At 40.5% G+C, this 22,385-nt stretch overlaps 2 protein-coding genes across 5 annotated transcripts in view; one reads left to right on the top strand and one right to left on the bottom strand.

The window, feature by feature from the left end:
• The window catches only part of mipol1 (mirror-image polydactyly 1), a 73,965-nt gene extending 66,511 nt beyond the window's left edge, over positions 1–7,454 (bottom strand). For all 4 annotated transcript variants that reach the window (XM_014194636.3, XM_014194627.3, XM_014194632.3 and 1 more), the window contains exon 1: positions 7,302–7,454. The gene's annotated coding sequence lies outside the window, so the exon portion shown is untranslated. The remainder of the gene's footprint in view (positions 1–7,301) is intronic.
• A 427-nt stretch (positions 7,455–7,881) lies between these two features.
• LOC106602205 (proteasome 20S subunit alpha 3) lies at positions 7,882–22,338 on the top strand. Its single transcript, XM_014194707.2, has 10 exons — positions 7,882–8,011; positions 9,827–9,909; positions 10,015–10,138; positions 13,478–13,579; positions 13,799–13,945; positions 14,687–14,752; positions 14,843–14,889; positions 14,999–15,066; positions 16,698–16,762; positions 22,067–22,338. The coding sequence occupies exons 1-10, from the start codon at positions 7,991–7,993 to the stop codon at positions 22,109–22,111; spliced, it is 768 nt and encodes a 255-aa protein (XP_014050182.1). The 5' UTR covers positions 7,882–7,990; the 3' UTR covers positions 22,112–22,338.
• Positions 22,339–22,385: the final 47 nt, after the last annotated feature.

A 22,385-nucleotide genomic window follows, 5' to 3' on the forward strand; every position in this document is an offset into this window, starting at 1 on the left:
GGCGCACAATTGGCCCAGCGTCGTCCGGGTTTGGCTGGGGTAGGCCGCCATTGTAAATACAAATTTCTTCTTAACTGACTTGCCTCGTTAAATAAAGGTTACACACACACCGACACGCACCGACACGCACCGACACCGACCAAAAAGTTATTTTGTTGGCATTTACGTATGTCCCCATTACCAGTAAAACATAATCAAAACCTATTTCTTTCACATACTTGATGTGCTGTTTCGTTGTTCATTTCTTTGTTCATTTCTTCAGTCGTTTCATTCTCAACCAGGATTTCTCATACTATGGAAAGCCGTTTGGGTCTTTGCGTGTCAAATAACACTATTTGACGTGTCAAATAAGCTTGTTGACCAATCAGGATCTGAATATGACTGCACGTCACATAATAATTTAACGCGTTCATTCATTTTTTACGTAGTTATTACACATTGATTACACTATCACTCATATTTCATGTCACAACAATTCATCGATACGTATGCTATGATGCTGGTAAAGTTTTATCGCGCACCTACAGTGCTGGTCATAAAAAAAGCTAGCTAGCTCATGGATGCAAACAATGTTCTTCCCCAAAAACATAGCAAAACGACATAATCTGTTTCAGTAGCTATAGTTAGCTAGCCTACTATATAGCTAGGTGTCATCATCTAAAATAACCCTAATTTATAAGACAGTTCTTATTTGATTAATGGTGGTCGGAACCATCTTTGTGAAGTTAGCCACAAGAAGGATTAGCCACAATAGTGGACTTTGCGGTTAGCCTTCAAAATAAAAGCAATTTTTAAATGTATTTTATTTTACCAGGTAAGTTGACTGAGAACACATTCTCATTTACAGCAACGACCTGGGGAATAGTTTCAGGGGGAAGGGGGGGATAAATGAGCCAATTGTAAGCTGGGGATGATTAGGTGACCGTGATGATATGAGGGACAGCTTGGGAATTTAGCCAGGACACCAGGGTTAACACCCCTACGATAAGTGCAATGGGATCTTTAATGACCTAAGAGAGTCAGGACACCCGTTTAACATCCCATCCGAAAGACGGCACCCTACACAGGACAGTGTCCCCAATCACTGCCCTGGGGCATTAGGATATTTTTTTAGACTAGAGGAAAGAGTGCCTCCTACTGGCCCTCCAACACCACTTCCAGCAGCATCTGGTCTCCCATCCAGAGACTGACCAGGACCAACCCTGCTTAGCTTCAGAAGCAAGCCAGCAGTGGGATGCAGGGTGGTATGCTGCTGGCTATCATTAACAGTGATGCAAATGAAAACAAATAGTAGAATTATGCCATAATTGAATAGATCATGCTAAACGAGGTTGGAATGTTTTTATATAAAATCAACAAAAGACAATAATTTGTTAATTTGACAAATCTATTGAAATCACACTGGATTAGACTTTAGAATTGCATTGGGGACATACTTATTTCACTGTACAGCCGTACCTATGGATTGGGGCTCAATGACATGGGGTATCAGTCTACTCAGTGACACCCAGAGTACATTAGCATAGTAGCTATTATGCAACTGAAACAACTGTGAATTGAGCCACATTTATTGTCAACCTATATGTATTGAACACTATTCCCGAAGAAAAACAATACTGCATGGATGTTTTGGAGTCTAATAACTCTGAGGAGGACATTGGGAAAAAATATATTGGGTATTGAGTAGACTGCTACCCCATTTCATTGATCCCCAATCCTTAGGTAAAGCTGTACAGTGCAATATGAATGTCAATACACACAATAGCCTGACTGGGGAGGTGATTTCACACACACAGTCCCGCGATAAGAGCTATAACGCTAATATTTGCGTAAACTCTTCACAGTTGTGTTCTGTGGGTGTCACCGAGTAGACTGACATCCCATTTCATTGCTTCACATACCAACCTTGTTTAACATTATCTAGTCTAAATATGGCATGATTCCACCAATTGTAACCTTATGCATCCCTTTCAAAGAGGTACTTTTATTTTGAAGGCAAACCGCAAATTCCACTATTGTGCCAAATCCTTATTGTGGCTAGCTTCACAACACATAACCCGGTCCGGTCGGGCCTCACTAGCCAGATGAAGCTAGCTGGCTGCTTATAACGTTAGCTTTGGGCAACAGGGTTAAGTAGCTGTCTAGCTATTTATTTTCATGAACTGAAGTTCAATTTCAATAGGCGAACAACAAGTGGCAACCTTGCAAATACTTACAAGGATTCCTAAATCATTGCTAAGAATAATGAAAATGACTGCAGTTTCTACTGGTCATTGTTATCAGGCTGGTTGTATTGGTGCTAGCTAGGTACCAAGCTAAAGCTAGCTACCCCAGAAGTTGCGGTCGAACAAATAATCCCTTACCACCAACGCGGTATTGTAAACACATCGTTCGTGGCCGGTGTGTGCTTGTTTGCCAGACTTTTTTTGTACAGCTTTGACAGTGCTACTGATAGTAGTGGTGGCGCTTGGCTTGCACGTGCAAATTCAGAACACACAACATTCTATAATAGAACTGTGTTATTTGACGGGTCAAATAGTGTTACTTGACGTGTATCTTTTTTGACACGCAAAAACCCAAACGGCGTTCCATAAAATGTTGTGAAGCTAATAGCAGTGACGCTATTACTGTGCAACTCTTGTAGGGCTACATGTGTACCGGTGCTCGACCAGTCGGCGAAAGCCAACATACCCCACGACAGAGAATGGTTGATTATCTTGGCGTTAATGGATTTCTCCTTTCAGTTGTCTCGCTGAAATGTTCTTACTCTTTCAAATGACTGCTGGACTTGTTGACTGCACGATCCACACAGCAGACATTGTGGGCTAGATTAGGAATGCTGTGTTGCACGTGTAGCGCACAATTTTACTTGGCGTCATTACGTCATGTGTCTACGTTATATAGGTATGCACGTCAGCTTTGACATCAGTTTTGCACATCGGCGTTAAACTAGACATCAGGCCGATACCGATGTTGTCATTTTTCGCTAATATCGGCCGATTCCGATATGTTCACCGATATATCGTGCATCCCTAATCATCATACATTTTTCGTTGTCTTTTGTTTGGAGTGCTCCATGTGAGCAATGAGCACGTGTCTGGTTTCTTTCCTTGGTGTGAAAGAGCAATGGAAGTTATAGGCCTACTGCTGCATTGGCCTATAGGCTATAAGTTCCATGCGCTCATTTCTTTAGCCACCAATGGATCACGATGTATCAATGTGTCCATATGGCAGAGGCTGGTGATCTCGCATTAGTTTACTTTTACCTTTAGGTTTTTAGCATTTTCATTCCTATTTTTATAATTAACCACATGACAATGATTTTGATAATCAAAAATGTTATTATTGAAATTAAACTGTTCCATGAAAATGTGCATATGAAAATTCGAAACTGGCACGCAAAACTAGAGAAATGGAAGGATATATTGTACGTTTCCCCAAACTTGAAACTCACACTCCGCCTATGAAGTCTTTATAAAAATAATTGCCACCATGTTTCCATAGTGGGATTTTGCCTATAGGTTACTTTGAAGCAAGGTAAAACATGCCTCATAATATGATAATAATATGCAATACAACATTCATGTTTCAAACAATTATGTTTTCAAAATGCATACTGCCTCCAGCTCACATTGTAAAGTGGTGGGTGACACACTGATAGCCTGTTGCCTGCACTTGAATGGTGAATGGGAGGTGCGCTTCAATTACAAGTTGATAAATAAAAATAGTAGATATTTTTAATTGTGCACCAAAACTGTTTTTAACCCACAATTGCATTTAGAATTTTTGCGCAATGAATGGGCTTATAAAAGCACATGTTTTACTCCAGCAGCAACCAGCTGAGGATCTTCAGGAGAAATCTCTCAAAATAGGCTCTGTAGTTGTGTTAGATAAATAAGATACATGATCACTAAAGAAAATACACACAGGCCAATTTATATTGAACAAAAATGTAAAACGCACATGTAAAGTGTTGGTCCCATGTTTCATAGGCTGAAATAAAAGATCCCCGAAATGTTCCATATGTACAAAAAGCTTATTTCGCTCAAATTCTGTGCACAAATGTGTTTACATCCTTGTTAGTGAACATTTATCCTTTGCCTGACAGGTATGGCATATCAAGAAGCTGATTTTTGTAGTTTTTACCCCATTGTCTCACTAATTGCTGGACCTTGTCTCATCGCTGCAACTCCTCAATGGGCTCAGAAGAGGCGAAGGTCGAGACACGCATCCTCCGAAACATGACACGCCTAGCCACCTACTTCTTAACACACTGCTCGCTTAACCCGGAAATCAGCCGCACCAATGTGTCAGAAGAAACACCATTCAACTGACTACCTTCATCAGCTTGCAGGCGCCTAGCCTGCCACAAGGAGTTGCTAGAGCAATTGAGAAATCCACGAATTGTGGACAAATTCTTTGTTTTATTGAAAGCATACGGCTTTCAATAAAACAATGAATTGTTTTGTTTTATTGAAAGCGTATGGCTTTCAATAAAACAAAGAATTGTTCAACAATTCGTAGATTTCTCAATTGCTCTTCGACTGACAACGGAGCAGAGCTAGCAGTCAGGGGCGGAAATCCCGGGGGGGGACGGGGGGGACACGACCCCCCCATCCTGGGAAAAATATGATTTGTCCCCCCCAATATATCACTGAAACATAACTATGTAATTTAAATAATATTAATAATACGCAATGAAAGCAATTGTGCTGATTATAGACACTTAATAGCGCGTTTTTAAGTTTCAAAAGATTGCAACCCCCCCACCCTTTGCCTCACAATGGTTTGATCCACTGCCAGTTCCTTAGCTTGCTAGGTAACAGAGAGGTCGTATCTACTGTCTGAAAGGCACTCAATGCACGTAACTGACGTGAGGTTAATCCAGTCAATCGCGCACACACACTAGCTGAATATGCAGAGCTAGCGCGCAAATATGAACTATTAAGCTAGCTAGTACCTATTCCATTTATGTGGCGTCGTCAAAGATGGAATCAGCATGCAGATGATGTAAGTTAGTGCTTCAAAGTCCCTGTGATAAGGTTAGCGATAAACTGAAATCCAAACTGAACAGAACTACACTCTCTTCTACCATTGTCTTAAATATATTTAATGGTCTCGTTGCAAAAGCTAAATTGTCGCAAGTGAACTTTTATTAATTTATTTTATTTCACCTTTATTTAACCCGGGTAGCAAAGATTATAGCAAACACCACTGAAACTGAATTGGTGCTCGCTAGCTTTGCAAATTCAGCTATTGTTGGAAGCCAGCCAATATGAAACAAACTATTAAAATTACAAAAGGTTGCAGCATATGTTGTGTAAATGGTGAACTCATACAGCTGTCAACTCTTGTCATTTTAATCCGTTTCACATTTGCTAGCTACCTTTTAGATCGAAGCCCAAATAGAATGATTGAAGATGATAGAAGCCCATCTCCTACTGTAAATAACCTACACACTGTGTGTGTAGCAGGCCAGCCAGCCAGGTAGAAAAATGGCAGAAAAATAAAAGACGGACATCAGAGTATTTTTCAATACACCAAAACGCATAGTAAGAACCCTAGTAGCCTAATATCTCAAAGACTAGTTGATAAAATGTTCATAAGAAAGAAATGAAATTCTAATGGAAATGTTTCACAATGTCATTAGGCAGAGCAGGCAACAGATGGCACACAGACAGCAGAGTTGGGGACAGATATGCAGGGACAGACTGGCAGAGACGGGGAGTCTCAGGTAAGTTTGTTGAGTCTTTGTTTGGCAACATTATGAAAGGTTCTCCATTTTTTTGACTTGTAAAATAGGAACATAATTGGAAAATGCCATGGATACCCCCACTCTCAACATAAACTGGTGACTGAACTAAGATTTGTTAAAGGCAATGGTATTGCTGTTGTGATTAGTTGTGTAGTTTTGGGTACCGGTAGTTAGGAGTACAGCAAACACCTTATTTCTTTGGTTCCTCAATATAGATTTACCATATTACAATGTAGGCTATGTGTTACAGCTCTACTTTTGGTGTCCCCCTCAGGAATTGCTCTTGAGAAAATGTCATGTAATTGCCCCCTCCAAAGTTGATATCAGATTTTCGCCAATGCTAGCAGTGCACAATGACATGTCACGTGACCCGTTCTTTTGCTGCTTTCCAGTTCTAGACCGCACGGAGAGGGAGGGGGAGAAGTCAAACTCCCTCTAACTAGTTTCAATGTATGGAATCACTTGGGAAATGTTGGATTTTAGGTAAACTTCCTATTTAAGGGTTAAGTGTAGGCACTCCTTCCGAATGGTTAAGGTAAGGGTTAACGTTTGGGATAGGGTTAAAACATAAAATAAAATAGTGTCCACCACTGGGATCAAACACACAACCTTCTGATCCAGAGTTATGGGATAGGGCTAAAACAAAAAAAACTGTGTCCACCATGCATGATCCAGAGTCATGGGATTACGCCAATCCACAATCACTGTCGAAAACGCCAAAGCAAAACCGAAATCTACTTGATGGTAATAGGGACAACTGTTTCCCCTAGTGGCCAGGTTTGAAAGCATTTCCCGACCTCCTCTGGACATGGATAGACGTCCAATTTCGAAGTCAATCTTCCTGAGTAAACAACGATGTCGTAGTAAGTCGCTCTGGATAAGAGCGTCTGCTAAATGACGTAAATGTAAATGTAAATGTAGTACATTGCTATTATGCACCCTACTTTTTGCCACTAAAATAACAGTCTGGTCTGTGTTTGAGGGTTTCACATACGGAGGTAGGGATTCACACCCTAACCCCATATCTTATTTTGTACAGTCCTCAATGCATAGTACAACATTGTTTTACTGCCCAAACTCAAGTTGACTAGGCTACATTATAGAAATCAGATACCATTTGTATTGTACACTTTCTTGACAGCCAAATAACGTTACGTGATGCAGTATTATAACAAGCATATTATACCCCTATACCTATATTTGCTGTGGCATGCCTAAAATATGTCAAATAGTTGACATGGAATCTATAGCCAAACCCTAACTTTGAGTTAGTGTGGCTATCTTGTTCTTAATCAAAGTTTTGCACACATTTCGAATCTAAAAATATTTGCCACGTGTGCAAATGTCATAAATGAATATGCTGCTTTCTCAGCCGCGAGTGTCAAGCAAAGATCCACCCCCTGGGTCAAGCTAGGTAGCTATCAAGCTATAGTTAACAAGCAAAGCTAGCTAGCTAACTTCATTGAACAATAGCTAATGGAGCTAACTAACCATGTAACTTTTCTTTTCACAAGACAGTATAGCGTTACATTGTTGAAGCACTTACCACAAAATCAGAAATATGACCAGAGACCAGTTTATCTGTGCCAATAAAAACCTATTTAAGTATTCACGCAACTGATAGCACACCGCTACAGTGCTTACAGTGGTTTCTGTGGATTGAGGAAGTTTACATTCCAAGTGGAATTCTGTTGTTGCATAACTTTTGTCCACCAGGGAGCAGTCGATGATTAGCTAAACTAAATCATTCATAAATATCAATACACATACTTCTCCCACGAATGTTGAGAAAATAGAAGGAACTGAATGAAATGTATGAACGTAAAGAAACAAATGGTAGGAGGGCGCTTCTGTTATTGATTAGGGCCGTTTGCAGGTGGGTTCGGGTTATGTAGCCAGTATTGATGGCAAGTTAACTGCTGAACTTAGTTTGTTTACCAGTGTATTACCGATTAAATCTGTTCATTTTGAAATGAGGTTAAACATTGAAGACTATAGTATTGCAAAATGAGTATGACTAGTGTATAAAATCTTCCTGTAGATGTTTAGGATGAAGTTTATGATGAGTGTGCAGTGCACTTCCACTCCACCACAGGAGGTGGCAGTATGTTTGCATGTTCAGCGCGGCTGCTGTTGTACGTAAAGACATTTTCTTGTTGGTTGGTGAATGACTGGGATGTGCTGAAACGCATCAGACGGAGTTGTTATAAAGGAGTTTTTAAAGTTTTCAACACAATGAGTTCAATTGGAACTGGGGTAAGTTTGATAGCTAAGATAGTGCTCGTTATACATTTGTATGCTAACAAACGAAAGGTTTGGTAACTTGTTAGCACCTGCTCATTCTTGGACAAGTTAGCTAACTGTGGCTGCTCTGTGGTAGTTTTAGGTTTTACAGTAGTAAACTAATAACACATTAAATTACGTCATTCGTATGTAGAGTGACACACATTTTACATTGGTTATTGCTATCTATCTAAGTAACGTTAGTTATTTCCCTGTAGAACTAGCAAACTAACTAGTTATCATGACTGCTGACTCACTTGTACTGCAGCTAGCTAGCTAAATTAGCAATGCTGGCTGAACTAAATCGAAATTGAAACAAATTCAACCGGATGGTGTTGGGTATTGGTTGCTCTCCTATCGCTAAACAAATGTTTTATTTCACCACTGGGTAAATTCAATTTCACAATACGATACTTACAAGTTCTTTAATCTTTTAAATAGCTACAATTACGCGCTGGCACCTGCATTGTAAGAATGGGATTACTCAAGTTGTAATGTCACATGCACAAGTACAGTGAAATGTCTTAATTGCAAACTCAAAACCCAACAATGCAATAATCAATAACAATGTATTACTAGAAAAAAAGCACACGAGGAATAATAAATATGAGATGCGCAGTGAAGTAAGTAATTAAGCATACTATATACAGGAAATATTTAAAAAGTCAGTTCCAATACCATATTTACATGTGCCGGGATACTGGAGTGATGGAGGTAAATATGGATAAGGTGACAAGGCAACAGGATATAAGCTAGAGTAGCAGCATCTTGCAGGTGTGTAGTCATGTATGTGCATATTATGTGTGAGTGAGCGTGTAGGGCCCTGTGAGTGTGCATAGACAGTGCAAAATACTGAAATAAAGGGTAAATAAAGATACAAGGTTAACTTGGTCCGTGTAGCTATTTTATCAGTTGTATTGCTTGGGGATAGAAGCTGTTCAAGAGCCTGTTGGTGTCAGATTTGATGCACCGGTACTTCTTGCCGTGCAGCAACAGAGAAAATAGACTATAGCTTGGGTGGTTGGGGTCTTTCAGGATTTTCCAGGCCTTCTTTTCACACTGCCCTATATAGAGGTCCCCGATGGCAGGGAGCTCAGCCCCAGTGATGTACTGGGCTGTCTGCACAATCCTCTAGCGCCATACAATCGAGGGCGGTGCTATTGCCATACCAAGTAGGGATGCAGCCAGTCAATATGATCTCACTTGTACAGCTGTAAAACCTTTCCAGGAGGGCCCATACTAAAGTTATTCAACCTCCTGAGGGGGAAGAGGTACTGACGTGCCGCCTTAATGACTGTGTGTGTGTTTGGACCATTTTTAACTCTTTAGTGATTTGGACACAGAAACTTTAAGTTCTCTACCTGCTCCACTGCCGCCCCGTCGACTGCCGCCCCGTTTCATGTAGTCCATGATCAGCTCCTTGGTCTTGCTGACATTGAGGGAGAGGTTGTTGCTTCGGCACCACACTGCCAGGTCACTGACCTCCTCCCTGTAGGCTGACTCATCGGCACCGGTGATCAGGCCTACCACCGTCATGTCGTCAGCAAACTTGATAATGGTGTTGGAGTCGTGCGTGGCCACACAGTCGTGGGTGAACATTCAGGCCTATCATGAAGCTACTTCCATGGTTTTTGCTAGCTAATATTTTGAAAATGGACACCTTTGAGTTTGGTTGGATTGATGTAAAAGTATGAAGTCTGACAGTTCCTGTCAATGACAAGTGTAGCTATGTTATCTCAACAGCAGTGGCCTTCAAAATATAACATCCAAAACTCTTTCCCTTTCTAGTATGACTTGTCTGCCTCCACCTTTTCACCTGATGGAAGGGTATTCCAGGTGGAATATGCCATGAAGGCAGTAGAAAACAGCAGGTATATGATCCTTCCCTGTTTGAATGTTTTCAATGCAGTACAACCACATGATGGAAAATAACCCAAGTGTCTCAATTTGCTGGTTCTTGTTCTTTCTCCTTACAGCACAGCAATTGGGATCCGATGCAAGGATGGGGTTGTGTTCGGTGTTGAGAAATTGGTTCTGTCCAAACTTTATGAACAAGGCTCAAACAAGCGCATCTTCAATGTTGACCGTCACGTAGGAATGGTATGTATTCATCCAGACCACATCCATAGTGTAATTACAGGTAGTGTTGACCAACAAAACTGATGCGCACATAACCAAAACACAGATGGGTTGTCTTATCAAAGGAGTATTGACAACATGTAAGCTATATTTCTGAGCTTGTCTGCAAATCTTTATTGAAAACACAAAAACATTTACTTAATGCACTTGTTTTGTTAGTTATTGGTTGGCTAGCTGGCTAACCCTAGCTACATTAGCATAGACGTGACAAGCGACTAAACACTTCAAAACAAGAGATGGTATCAAGAACAAAATACAGCTAGCTGAAACAAGCCTTCTACCATTAACCACACACCAGCTTCTAGTCAATGTTGCTAGCTATCTGACTGATCAGAGTGACAATAACACAGACATTTACCTCTGGGTTGCTCTTGCATTTGTCATGACGTTGTCAATATTCATCTCGAAATATCTTAGAGGGGGACTGAACTCTTCTACGCATTAAGAAAAACTGGATTTGGGTGTTGGATGTGGTTCGGTGTGTTATGTTTGTCCCTCTTGAGTCATGGTAAAAACATTTCACTCTCAAAATAGTCAGAATGAATCTAAGATGAATCAAGAAATGTGTAATAAATTGACGTTTTTGTCAGAGGTCTTAGTTGTGCAATTTTACATCTAGCTAAAAGTATTTGGTGCAGTATCTCTCTAGTAAAAAGTTGCATGAAAACTACCTAGTACTGCTATCGACGCGGCTGCTGCTCCCCTCAGGACTTATTTCTGACAACTTTTCTACAACTTCAGAAAGCTGTCAAACTAGCTACACACTGTTAATCATTGCCCAAAATCACAAGCTAGTTTAATCTGTTTGTCAATGAAGCTAGCTAGTAGCACATTGAGCAGGCAGGCCACGTTAACTAAATCTGCTTATCAAGTCACTGGCGAGTGGCATAGTGCTTCGGTGGCATTTTTACAACTTTCTCACTATTACCGAGGTGTGTGTCTGGAGGTTTGTGTGTGTGGCGCCCTGTGATGGAGCAGTGCAGACAGTCACGGGCTATCTTACTGTAGTGACATGGGCTGGTTAGAATCAGTCTGTCTTCAGAACTGGTAATAATTGCTTATTTGCCTGGCAAAATAATAGAACAATATTATTTCTATAATAAAGCTGTGATTGAGACTTTCATTGTTATTTTTGAAAGCCACAACTTTAGGAGAAAATCTTTGTAGGCTAGAATATTTGGGAAATAACTTTGTAGATGTCCTGGAGGGCAGGCCCCCGGTGATGCGTTGGGCTGACCACACCCTCTGGAGAGGTGGTTGCGTCCGGTGCTGTAGCCGTACCAGGCAGTGATGCAGTCCAACAGGATGCTCTCAATGGTGCATCAGGATGTTTGCGAGGGTCTTAGGGACCAAGCTGAATTTTTCAGCCTTCTGAGATTGAAGAGGCGCTGTTGCGCTTCACTACACTCTCTGTGTGGATGGATCATTTCAGGTTGTCAGTGATGTGCACGCAGATAAACTTGAAGCTTTTCACCCTCCACTGCTACCCATGTGGATTGGGGGCGTGCTCCCTCTGCTGTCTCCTGAAGTCCACAATCATCTCCTTCATTTTTTCCTGGCACCACTCTGCCAGGGCCCACACCACATCCCTGCAGGCTTTCATCCATGGATCTGTTGGGGTGGTATGCAAATTGTAGTGGGTCTAGGGTGTCGGGTAAGGTGGAGGTTTGATTAAATAGCCTCTCAAAGCACTTCATGATGACAGAAATGGGGACTACAGACTGGGATAGGGTGAGATTGAATATGTCCGTAAACACTCCAGCCAGCTGGTCTGCACATAATCTAAGGATGTGGCTATGGATGCCGTTTGGGCCGGCAGCCTTGCGAGGCTTAACACGGTTAAATGTCTTCACGTTGGCCGTGGAGAACGAGAGCTCGCAGGAGCGACGGGAGTAGCAGAATGTAGGCGTGATCGGATTTGCCAAAGGGAGGGCGGGGGAGTAGCAATGGTCAAGATTTCTTGATGAGCGAGTAGCGCAGGCGATGTGTTGATAAAGCTTTGGTTGCATTTTCCTGGTACGAACATAGGATCCAATTCAGGAATGTCTAATTTTTGGTGAAAATGCTGGTGAGTGACTGCCGATCTAATATCCAAGTTATTTTTGGCTATAGGTAATAATGCTAGAAACGTTCTGAGCAAATATAAGAAATAACACACAAAAACAAAATACTGTGAAGACTGCTAGGAACAGGGTGACCATATCTGTTGGCACCATGTCTGTTGGAGCCTATCCAATAGAAACACAAGATAGTTAAGGAGTATCCATTATAAAAAATAAAACAATGAATAGGATAAGGCTATAGCCCATGCATCCAGAGGGAGATTTTCTGACTGGACATTTTGGGGTGCTTTGGTATAATATTCCGCTTTGTCTAGCCTACATTCCTCTCTTGTGTTCTGTATAACATTTTTTATTGAAATAGGCTATAGGAATAGGCTAATTACTCTTAATGTCACTTGTGTGCTGCGAGACTCTGTTCTTTACTGTGGGGCGCCAGTCAAGTTCAAATAGGCTAAACCATCGTGTCACATCACAATGTCGTCACCTTCTACGATGGCTGTCAATCATCGTAAATAGACGATGTTATTGTAATAACACTCAACCTTACTTTCAACATAACATTGGTGACGCTTTGTCTTATCTAAACAAGTATGCGGCGCTGTGTAATGTGGGCAGGTCTGTCTGTCTAGTTTCTTCCGTACGATTGAATAGTTGCAGAGCAAGGAAAGCTACTAATTCAAAGTCTCGTGGGTGCGCACCGCTAGCAATTTCACAACGGTTACATAGGATGATCTAGGAATGGAACAGCTTCCATAAATCTCTTGTTTTGGAAGGTACTGACTTTGTGACAAATTATGCTATTAACACTTTGTAGTCAATTTCTACAGTTGTATTGATGTTTGAGTAATATCGAATATCAATGCAACAGACAGTTTAACCAGAGTTTTTTTGGGTTCACATGTTTTTAAAGCAGGGATTGATCTTCATTACCAGTTCATCTCATAGAAAGGGCGAATAAAGGCAGGTTCAAATGTTAACTCATTAAAATGAGACTCAGCGATTATACAACCTTGCCATGAGCAGCAAGATGCACCACAGATATTGCAGATAAGCGCGATGCACTCTATCTGGTATGGCCAAGAATGTGTTTCACACTGCTGCAACATGGTTGCTGCTGGACCATAACAATGGAGAAGTTTAGCATCAAGCCTAACACTCTTAGTTGTGGAAGTTGTCCCCGACTCTGCTGTTTACTTTGTGCATGGCTGATCTACCTTTTTAACTTTCTTACCCATAGGCAGTGGCTGGACTACTGGCTGACGCTCGATCCCTGTCTGAGGTGGCCAGAGAGGAGGCCTCCAACTTCAGATCCAACTATGGACACAACATCCCACTGAAGGTAAAAATAACTGCAATTTATCGGTGTTTCCCTCAAACTCCTCCTCGGATATCCTGTCAGTTCCACATATTTGATATATTCCATTACAGGACTACCAGGCCTAATTCAACTGGTTAACTGACTATACTAACCTATTTTGGAGACATATTCTGAATTGCTTTGTCCCTAAATCCTATGGACAGTCATATTCCTTGAATTGCATATAATCTCTCTCTACAGTATCTCTCAGAGAGAGTGGCCATGTACGTTCATGCCTACACGTTATACAGTGCCGTGCGGCCGTTTGGGTGCAGCTTCATCTTGGGCTCTTACGATCAAGATGATGGTCCTCAGCTGTACATGGTTGATCCCTCTGGAATCTCATTTGTGAGTTAGGTTTTGGGTGTTTATCACTAAACTAACTGTTGTCTAATGTCATTAACTTACTGTTGTCACACTCTTAGGGCCGGTTTCCCGAATCAAGATTAAGACTAGTCTAGGAGGCATTCTCAATGGAGATTTTACAATGAGCATGGGGTTTACTCCTTGACTAGGTTTGATCTGGGTCTGGGAAAATTGCCATTTAAAGGCCCCAGTGCAGTCAAAAATGTGTGTATATATAAAACACAGGAAAATCACATTTCCACACTGAGGTTTAGAATAATATTGTGAAAATTATAATGCCCTTTTAGTTTAAGAGTTGTTTGAAAAGACTGCCTGAACTTTCAGCCGTTTTAGTGTTATCGAGTTTTGGCCTACCATGGTGACATCACCATGTTCTAAATTAGTGAATAGACCAATAAGAAAGAGTTCAAAACCTTTCTGCCAATAAGTTAGTATTCTGTTTTTCCCTCCCCAGACAGGCCTAGCAAAATTCTTGCTTGAGAAATTAATTTTTTACCATTTTAATTGAAAGTACTTCATTGTTACCCAGAAATTATTTAAATAGTATGATTAAAAAACAGCTGATTTTGACCTTTTTAAATGTGTTTGGAACTATGCAATGTATTCAGAAGGGAATGTTCATTTTACAAACTCCATATGTCATCATGCAGCTTCAAAGTGATGTGAAATGTGTAACATTGTTGTGAAAATGTTCAAGATGGCCACTGAAATGTTTGTTTTAAGGGTTACTGGGGATGTGCTATTGGAAAAGCCAAGCAAGCCGCCAAGACAGAAATTGAAAAGCTTCAGGTGAGAATATTAATTTTGCCAAGCTGTCCAATTTCATAAAACATGGGAATATCTTCATTGTTTATCTTTGTATGTCATTGCTATCAACAGATGAAAGACATGACCTGCAGGGAGTTGGTAAAAGAGGTGGCCAAAATGTAAGTGTTTTTTATCTTATTTAAGGAATACACCTACTGTTGCTCATTCTCATCAATAGCCTTCAATCAAGGCACTGAGTATTACTCATATGCATTTTTGGTTTTGTAGAATCTACATTGTACACGATGAAGTGAAAGACAAAGCGTTCGAGTTGGAACTCAGCTGGGTTGGAGAAGGTAATGCAGCTTTCTCTTATACACTGAGTGTACAAAACAGACACCTGCTCTTTCCATGAGACTGTCCAGGTGAAAGCTATGATCCCTTATTGATGTCACTTGTTAAATCCACTTCAATCAGTGTAGATGAAGGGGAGGTGACAGGTTAAAGGATTTTTTTTTTAAGCCTTGAGACAATTGAGACCAGGATTGTGTGTGTGCCATTCAGATGGGAAAGACGGATGATTTAAGTGCCTTTGAACAGGGTATGGTAGTAGGTGCCAGGCGCACCGGTTTGTGCCAAGAACTGCAACGCTGCTGGGTATAACGCTCAACAGGTTCCTGTTTGTATCAAGAATGGTCCACCACCCAAAGGACAATCCAGCCAACTTGACACAACTGTGTGAAGCATTGGAGTCAACATGGGCCAGCATCTCTGTGGAATGTTTCGACACCTTGTAGAGGCCATGCCCTGACGAATTGAGGCTGTTCTGAGGGCAGGGGGGGGGCGACTGAAGGCAGGCTTAATCAGCGTGTCACACACCACTTTGCATTTTCAAAACATATACTTAATTGTTTGAAACCTGAACGTTTTACTACATATTATGAGGCATGTCTTACCTGGCTTCAAAGTAGCCTAGCCAAAAACAGACCATATCCGTGGAGGCAATTATTTTATATAAACTTTCTTTCATTGTCCAGTAACCAAAGGCACACTTCTAGTCATATTAGCAACCCATGCTAGTAGTTGCATATTCAGTCACCCCTCTTTCTAAATTTCTAACATATTTTCATCTGTCACATGAAACCGACGGCATGTGCAGTGAGCTTTTGATAACTGTGGTTTCCTGCTAATTGCATTATGGAACGAACATTTGCACTTGTGCGCATTGTTGCGCTTATAATGTGAAGAAATAATGGTTCATCAACATTAAGCTAAACATTCTGATCTGTTGCATCACTCATTCCTTTTTTTCATCTTTTTTATTTTTTATATAGCCTATGCCTATTGGTTGTGTGAATTTGGGACCTATCGTCCCACAACTGTCCCAGAGTCTGTTTTGGAATAGGCTATTTCTTTCTCAATAAGCTGACCAATAGAATAGGTTAACTTTTCTACTATGGGGGATAGCAGATTGAGATAGGATAGTGATTTTGCTGTTCGTTACTGGTCTTGTTGGCTGAGGAAAAGTAAATGTGGACAGGTATTCTAACATCTTCAAAGTGCGCATCAGAATTGGGTAAGAAGGACCGCACGTTGTTGCATCCTCGACTTGCATGTTCTGTTAATATGAATTACCATAATCGAAATGTCAATCTGAGCACCGTGGGTGGATGCCCTAGTCAGGTTATGCACCCAATCCAAAAGGGTCTGGTAAATTTCTCAAATGTCCGCTAAATTAAAATGCTGCCGGTCAAATGTCCGGCGCCTCATTTTCCTAACAGAAACCCTGGCGTGAGCAGTGTTCCACTCAAATCTGAAAGTTAACCCAGCTCCTAACAAAGTGATGTATTGCATGCATGTGCAGTAATGGGTTAGGATTCTGTTGGACGCTTCATCACCGGTTTTGACCAGCTACGTGACGGGCCATCGCCCGATCCAGTCAAATCAATGTTATGCATAACTTATGACCTTAATTTCCCTTCACCAGTGACAAATGGAAAGCACGAGCTGGTTCCTAAAGACATCAGGGTGGAGGCAGAGAAGTATGCTAAGGTATGTACCACAACCACCAGTTTGTTGCATGGCATTTCTGTGACCTGGGTTCAAAACAACAGTACCTTCAAAGTATTTTTTTCCACATTTTGTGGTTACAAACTGAATTTAAAATGGAATAAATTGAAATTGTGTCATTGGCCTACACACAATACCCCATAATGAGTCAAGTATTCAACACCTTTGTTATGACAAGCCTAAATAAGTTGAGTAAAGATGTGCTTAACTCACATAAGTTGCTGTGTGCAATAATGGTGTTTAACATAGTTTTTTTTATTTTTATGACTGCCTCATCTCTGTACCGTACACATACAATTATCTGTAAGGTTGAGCACTGAATTTCAAACACCAATTCAACCACAAAGACCAGGGAGGTTTTCCAATGCCTTGCAAACAAGGGTAGATGGGTATAAAAAAAAAAAATAGCAGACATTGAATATATCCCTTTGTGCATGGTGAAGTTATTGATTATACTTTGGATGGTGTATCAATACACCCAGTCACTAGAACGATACAGGCGTCCTTCCCTAACTCAGTAGCCGGAGAGGAAGGAAACTACTCAGGGATTTCAACATGAGGCCAATGGTGACTTTAAAACAGTTAGTTTATTGGCTGTGATAGAACTGAGGATGGATCAACAACATTGTAATTACTCTACAATACTACGCTAATTAACAGAGCAAAGAAATTAACTTCATGTCCTGAATAGAATGTGTTATGTTTGTGGAAAATCCAGCAGTGATCAACAACCAATTTAAGAGTTTGAATTTTAAAAGGAAGAATCCGCAAATATTGTACAAACCAGGTGTGCAAAGCTCTTAGAGACTTACCCAGAAAGAATCACTTTCTGAAGGCACTGTATGTCTATGAATCAAACTCGGGTTTCCTGTGCGCCACAAGACTGTTAGCCTTCTGAGCTAAATCCTAGGTTTTAGCCCAGGGAGCTAACTAGTCTTCAGGTCCCAGGCAAGGTTACTCATCACACGAGCGTGGTTCACTAAACCACCATTATACAGTATCTGTTAGTGTTGCACGGCGTACCGAAACTATAACATGAAAAACGGTTGGGTATTAGAATTTGTTACGTTCGCTTCTTCTATCAAATGTCTCACGTTTGGAAATGAGCTAAATGTGTTAAACTTATTAGAAAATATGATCAATTTGGCCAAATGATTACAAGAAATTAACAATGCATCAGTGTTTGTATTCCCTGCAACTTTCTGAAGAAGCATCGGCACGGGAATGCCTGTCTGGGTGTGCCAATGTCGACCACTTTGTGTAGCTGTTAGCAGGGTTGGGTAGGTTACTTTCTAGATGTAGTCAGTTACAAGTTACCAGTACAAAATTGTAATCAGTAACATAACTTTTGGATTACCCAAACTCTGAATGTAATCTGCTTACTTTCCCCTTAAGAGGCATTAGAACAAGACAAAAATGAATTACCAATTGAATGACATCTATTGCAGGATAAATGTTAGGTTACATACTTTTCACAGCATTGTATTTGCCCCCTTTTCTAATTTTCTCCACTTTTGCATATTTTTGATACTGAATGTTATCAGATCTTCAACCAAAACCTAATATTAGATAAAGGGAACCTTGGTGAACAAATAACAACAATGACATACTTATTTCATAAACAAAGTTAAACAACATCCAATGCCCTTGGGGAAAATTTATTTCCCTCTTACACTTAACTGGTTGTCACTTTTAGCTGCAATGACTCCAACCAAATGCGTCCTGTAGTAGTTGTTGATCAGTGTCTCACGTCGCAGTAGAGGTATTTTGGCCCACTCTTCCATGCGGAACTGCTTTAACTTAGTGACATTTGTGGGTTTTCAAGCATGAACTGCCCCTTTCAAATCCTGCCACAACTCAATTGGGATTAGGTTTGGACTTTGACTAGGCCATTCCAAAACTTTAAATTTGTTGCTTTTTAGCCATTTTCATGTAGACTTCATTGTGTGTGTTGGATCATTGTTTTGCTGCATGACCCAGCTGTGCTTCAGCTCAGATGGATGGCCTGTCATTCTGTAGAATTCTGATACAGACCACCACCATGCTTGACCTTTGGTATAAGGTTCTTACTGTGGAATGTAGTTTGGTTTTTGCCAGGTTTTCACCATGTTGTCCAAAAAGTTATACTTTTGACTGTCCATAGAACATTCTTCCAAGAGTCTTGATGATCATCCAGGCGGTTTTTGGCTAACTTGAGTCAACTTCTTGTAAGACGTGGTTCCTGTTGTGTCTGGTGAAATTCAAACACTTCCTATGGATTATTAGTAGTAGTAGTTTATCAGCATGAATTAGATTGCTCAATAAAAGCCCCACTCGGGGTCTTTTTAAATTGAATTTTTTTTCTGATGGTATGGAGCACAATACCACAGAGGAGTTTAGAAGTGAACTCCCTCAAACTTGTATTCCATAGGCTGGGATCCGCAGCTGTTGCAAGAGCGCATTTTTCACTGGTTGTCCACTGGTCACAAAAACAGTGATTGATAGGCATTTTAAATTTCTTCAATTCAATCATTATTTGGTTAAAATACAAATACCTTGAACAGCCATCCACAATCCGTAAGGTGCAAATAGCTTAAAGAGAGCAGCAGTATGATTCACATCAATGCAATATGTAATGCCAATAATAAGTGTTATCCGTATCGCCCGAAGTCGACACCACTGATGTCGTCCATAGATCATAACGTTTATTCAAATTGAATAATATTTTGATGCCGACAGCAGTCGTACCATTGGAAGACATGGCTTGGACTGTAGCCTACGAAGGTCTATTCCTGCTCATTTCCCATTAGCCATCAAATACATTTTGTGTCATCATAGTGGTCTCTGACTTGTGGTCAGACTCGCTCAGGTGGGGAAAAACTTTCACCTTTTTTTCCCCTCAATGCTGATTTGAATGTCATTGAGAAAATAAAGTTGTCAACTTTTTCGCAAACATCCTTTTAATCTAGTTTTTCAAAAATATCTGATTACAAAAAAAATCTGGTAACGGGCAATTTTTGGGGGGTAATCATTAATCATGTTTTCATGAGAGTAGAAGTCATACGCTATAAAAATACAAAATCACGACCGCGGTGATGAGAACGGGACATTTCGGTACAACTTCATGAATGCACTCGGAACAAATCATCTTTTGACATTGTGGGATGTTTTTGTCGGTAAAATTGTGAGAGATGGCAGTGGAAACTCCTTCATGTGCAAATATTGATATAATAACCATCATCGAAGTAAGCATGGAGTCACTCGATGATATGGGGTGTGGTCCTCCCACTACGACTCGGGAAACCATGCAATTTATTAGGCTACAGATGAAATAAACTAAACTTCACAGGGTGGTAAGTGCACGGTGATCTGGATGCTCCCTTTCAATAAATATCGTGGGTCTGATTCTGGTGACATTAGACGCTTAACTGCTGTTTTACAAATGCAAGTATTCTCACCCTTTTATATGTAATCTCATGTAGACTAGCCTAACGTTACCCGTACAGTATCTACGAGCTGTTGGCTACAGGAACGTCCTAAAACCAGATTTGCTATTTAACCCAAGTTTGACAACTATTGTTAGAGTTGAAAATGCGATGGAAACGCATTTAACTTTTAAATTTTTATTTTGTGAAATTATTTTTTACATGAAAAAGTACATTGTGTGCACTGTCCCCACGCACTAATTTTATCCGCAATTTTATCCATTTCCATGTGTTGGAAACACGCACATTTTCTTTGGATTTTAGAATATTTGCATTTAAATCGATAGGCAATTGGATTGAATCCTAGCTAGTTACATTTAATGTTACTTCCTATCCTTGGCCGTTAGCATGATGATGATGATAATAACCGTCTTCAGGCAGATGGAAAGGCTTTCCCAAAAATCTTCATTCGGAAAATATTCAGGCCCCTGGACTTTTTCCACATTTTGTTACCTTACAGCCTTATTCTAAAATTGATTAAATAGTTGTTTCCCCCCTCAACAATCTACACACAATACCCCATGACAAAGCAAAAGCAGGTTTAGACATTTATTTATTTTTTTATTAAAAATATCATATAGAAAAATCACATTTACATAAGTATTCAGACCCCTTACTCAGTATTTTGTTGAAGCACCATTGACAGCGATTACACCATCAACTCTTCTTGGGCATGGCGCTACAAGCTTGTCACATCTGTATTTGGGGAGTTTCTCCTATTCTTCTCTGCAGATCCTCTTAAGCTGTCAAGTTGGATGAGAGAGTCGCTGCACAGCTATTTTCAGGTCTCTCCAGAGATGTTCAAGGCCGGGCTCTTGCTGGGCCCCTCAAGGACATTGAGACTTGTCCCGAAGCCACTCCTGCTTTCTCTTGGCTGTGTGTCCTGGGTCGTTGTCCTGCTGGAAGGAACCTTCGCCCCAGTCTGCTGTCCTGAGCGCTCTGGAGCAGGTTTTTATCAAGGATCTCTCTGTATTTTGCGCTGTTCATCTTTCCCTCAATCCTTACTAGTCTCCCAGTCCCTTCCCCTGAAAAACATCCCCACAGCATGATGCTGCCAGCACCATGCTTCACTGTGGGTTTGGTGCCAGGTTTCCTCAAAACGTGATGTTTGGCATTCAGGCCAGAGTTCAATCTTGGTTTCATTAGACCAGACAATCTTGTTTCTCATGGTCTGAGTCCTTTAGGTGCCTTTTGGCTAATTCCAAGCGGGCTGTCATGTGCCTTTTTACTGAGCTCAATTGACTCTCATAGCAAAGGGTCTGAATACTTATGTAAATAAGGTATCTTTTTTATTTGCAAAAAAATCTAAACCTGTTTTCATTTTGTCATTATGGCGTACTGTGTGTGAACTGAGGGGGAAAATTATTTAATACATTTTAGAATAAGACCGTAACGCAACAAAATGTGGAAAAAGTAAAGGGTTCTGAATACTTTACGAATGCACTGTAAGTGATTATTTACATCCATTTTGTGGGCATTTATTTTACAAACTCCTTCATGTGCTACAGAAACACTGCTAAACAAAGTGGTAGGTGCACTTTGTTTAGCAGGCTAACTACACTGAAATCATGTAATTTTCCCCCAGACCTCAAAGTTATCTCCAGATGTGGTTTAAGCATTGTAGTGGACTTAGAAAAATGTTTCCAATTGTTTGTTCTATTAAAATGCTTGTTCTTTTGTTCTCTTTTTCGCAGCTTTTTTTTTGGAGGGGGGGGTTATTGAGTATTGTGATACTAAATCTGGTATCGAAGTCATTTCTGCTATCGTGATAACATTAGTCTTTCTGGTGTCTGATTCACAATGCTTCTTGCTTCCACCATAGGATTCTTTGGAGGAGGAGGATGACTCTGAAGAAGACAACATGTAAACTCAATTCTGCGGTTTCTTCACTCGTCACACACCTGACAGGACAGCTCTACAAGGAACAGACGGAAATTATTTTGTATGTTTTGTAGTTAATGGACCATTCATGTCATTTTTTCCCCCATATGGTTTGATGGATTACACAGCTTTGAAATAAAAGTGGATGAGCACTGTTTATACTAAAAGCATCTTTGACCATTTTTAATAAAAAAAACACAATACAGTCAACAAGGGTTTGTCTTTATACATTAGCAAAAAGTAACAAATTACTATGTATT

Source organism: Salmo salar, chromosome 01 (genome assembly GCF_965601325.2).
Source record: "Salmo salar chromosome 01, fSalSal1, whole genome shotgun sequence".
Taxonomy (NCBI): domain Eukaryota; kingdom Metazoa; phylum Chordata; class Actinopteri; order Salmoniformes; family Salmonidae; genus Salmo; species Salmo salar.

Excerpts from the sequence above, each read along its gene's own strand:
- LOC106602205 (XM_014194707.2), top strand. The coding sequence starts at position 7,991 with ATGAGTTCAATTGGAACTGGG. Across the intron at positions 10,139-13,477 it reads TTGACCGTCACGTAGGAATG|GCAGTGGCTGGACTACTGGC; the intron begins GTATGTATTCAT and ends TCTTACCCATAG. Across the intron at positions 16,763-22,066 it reads AGGCAGAGAAGTATGCTAAG|GATTCTTTGGAGGAGGAGGA; the intron begins GTATGTACCACA and ends CTTCCACCATAG.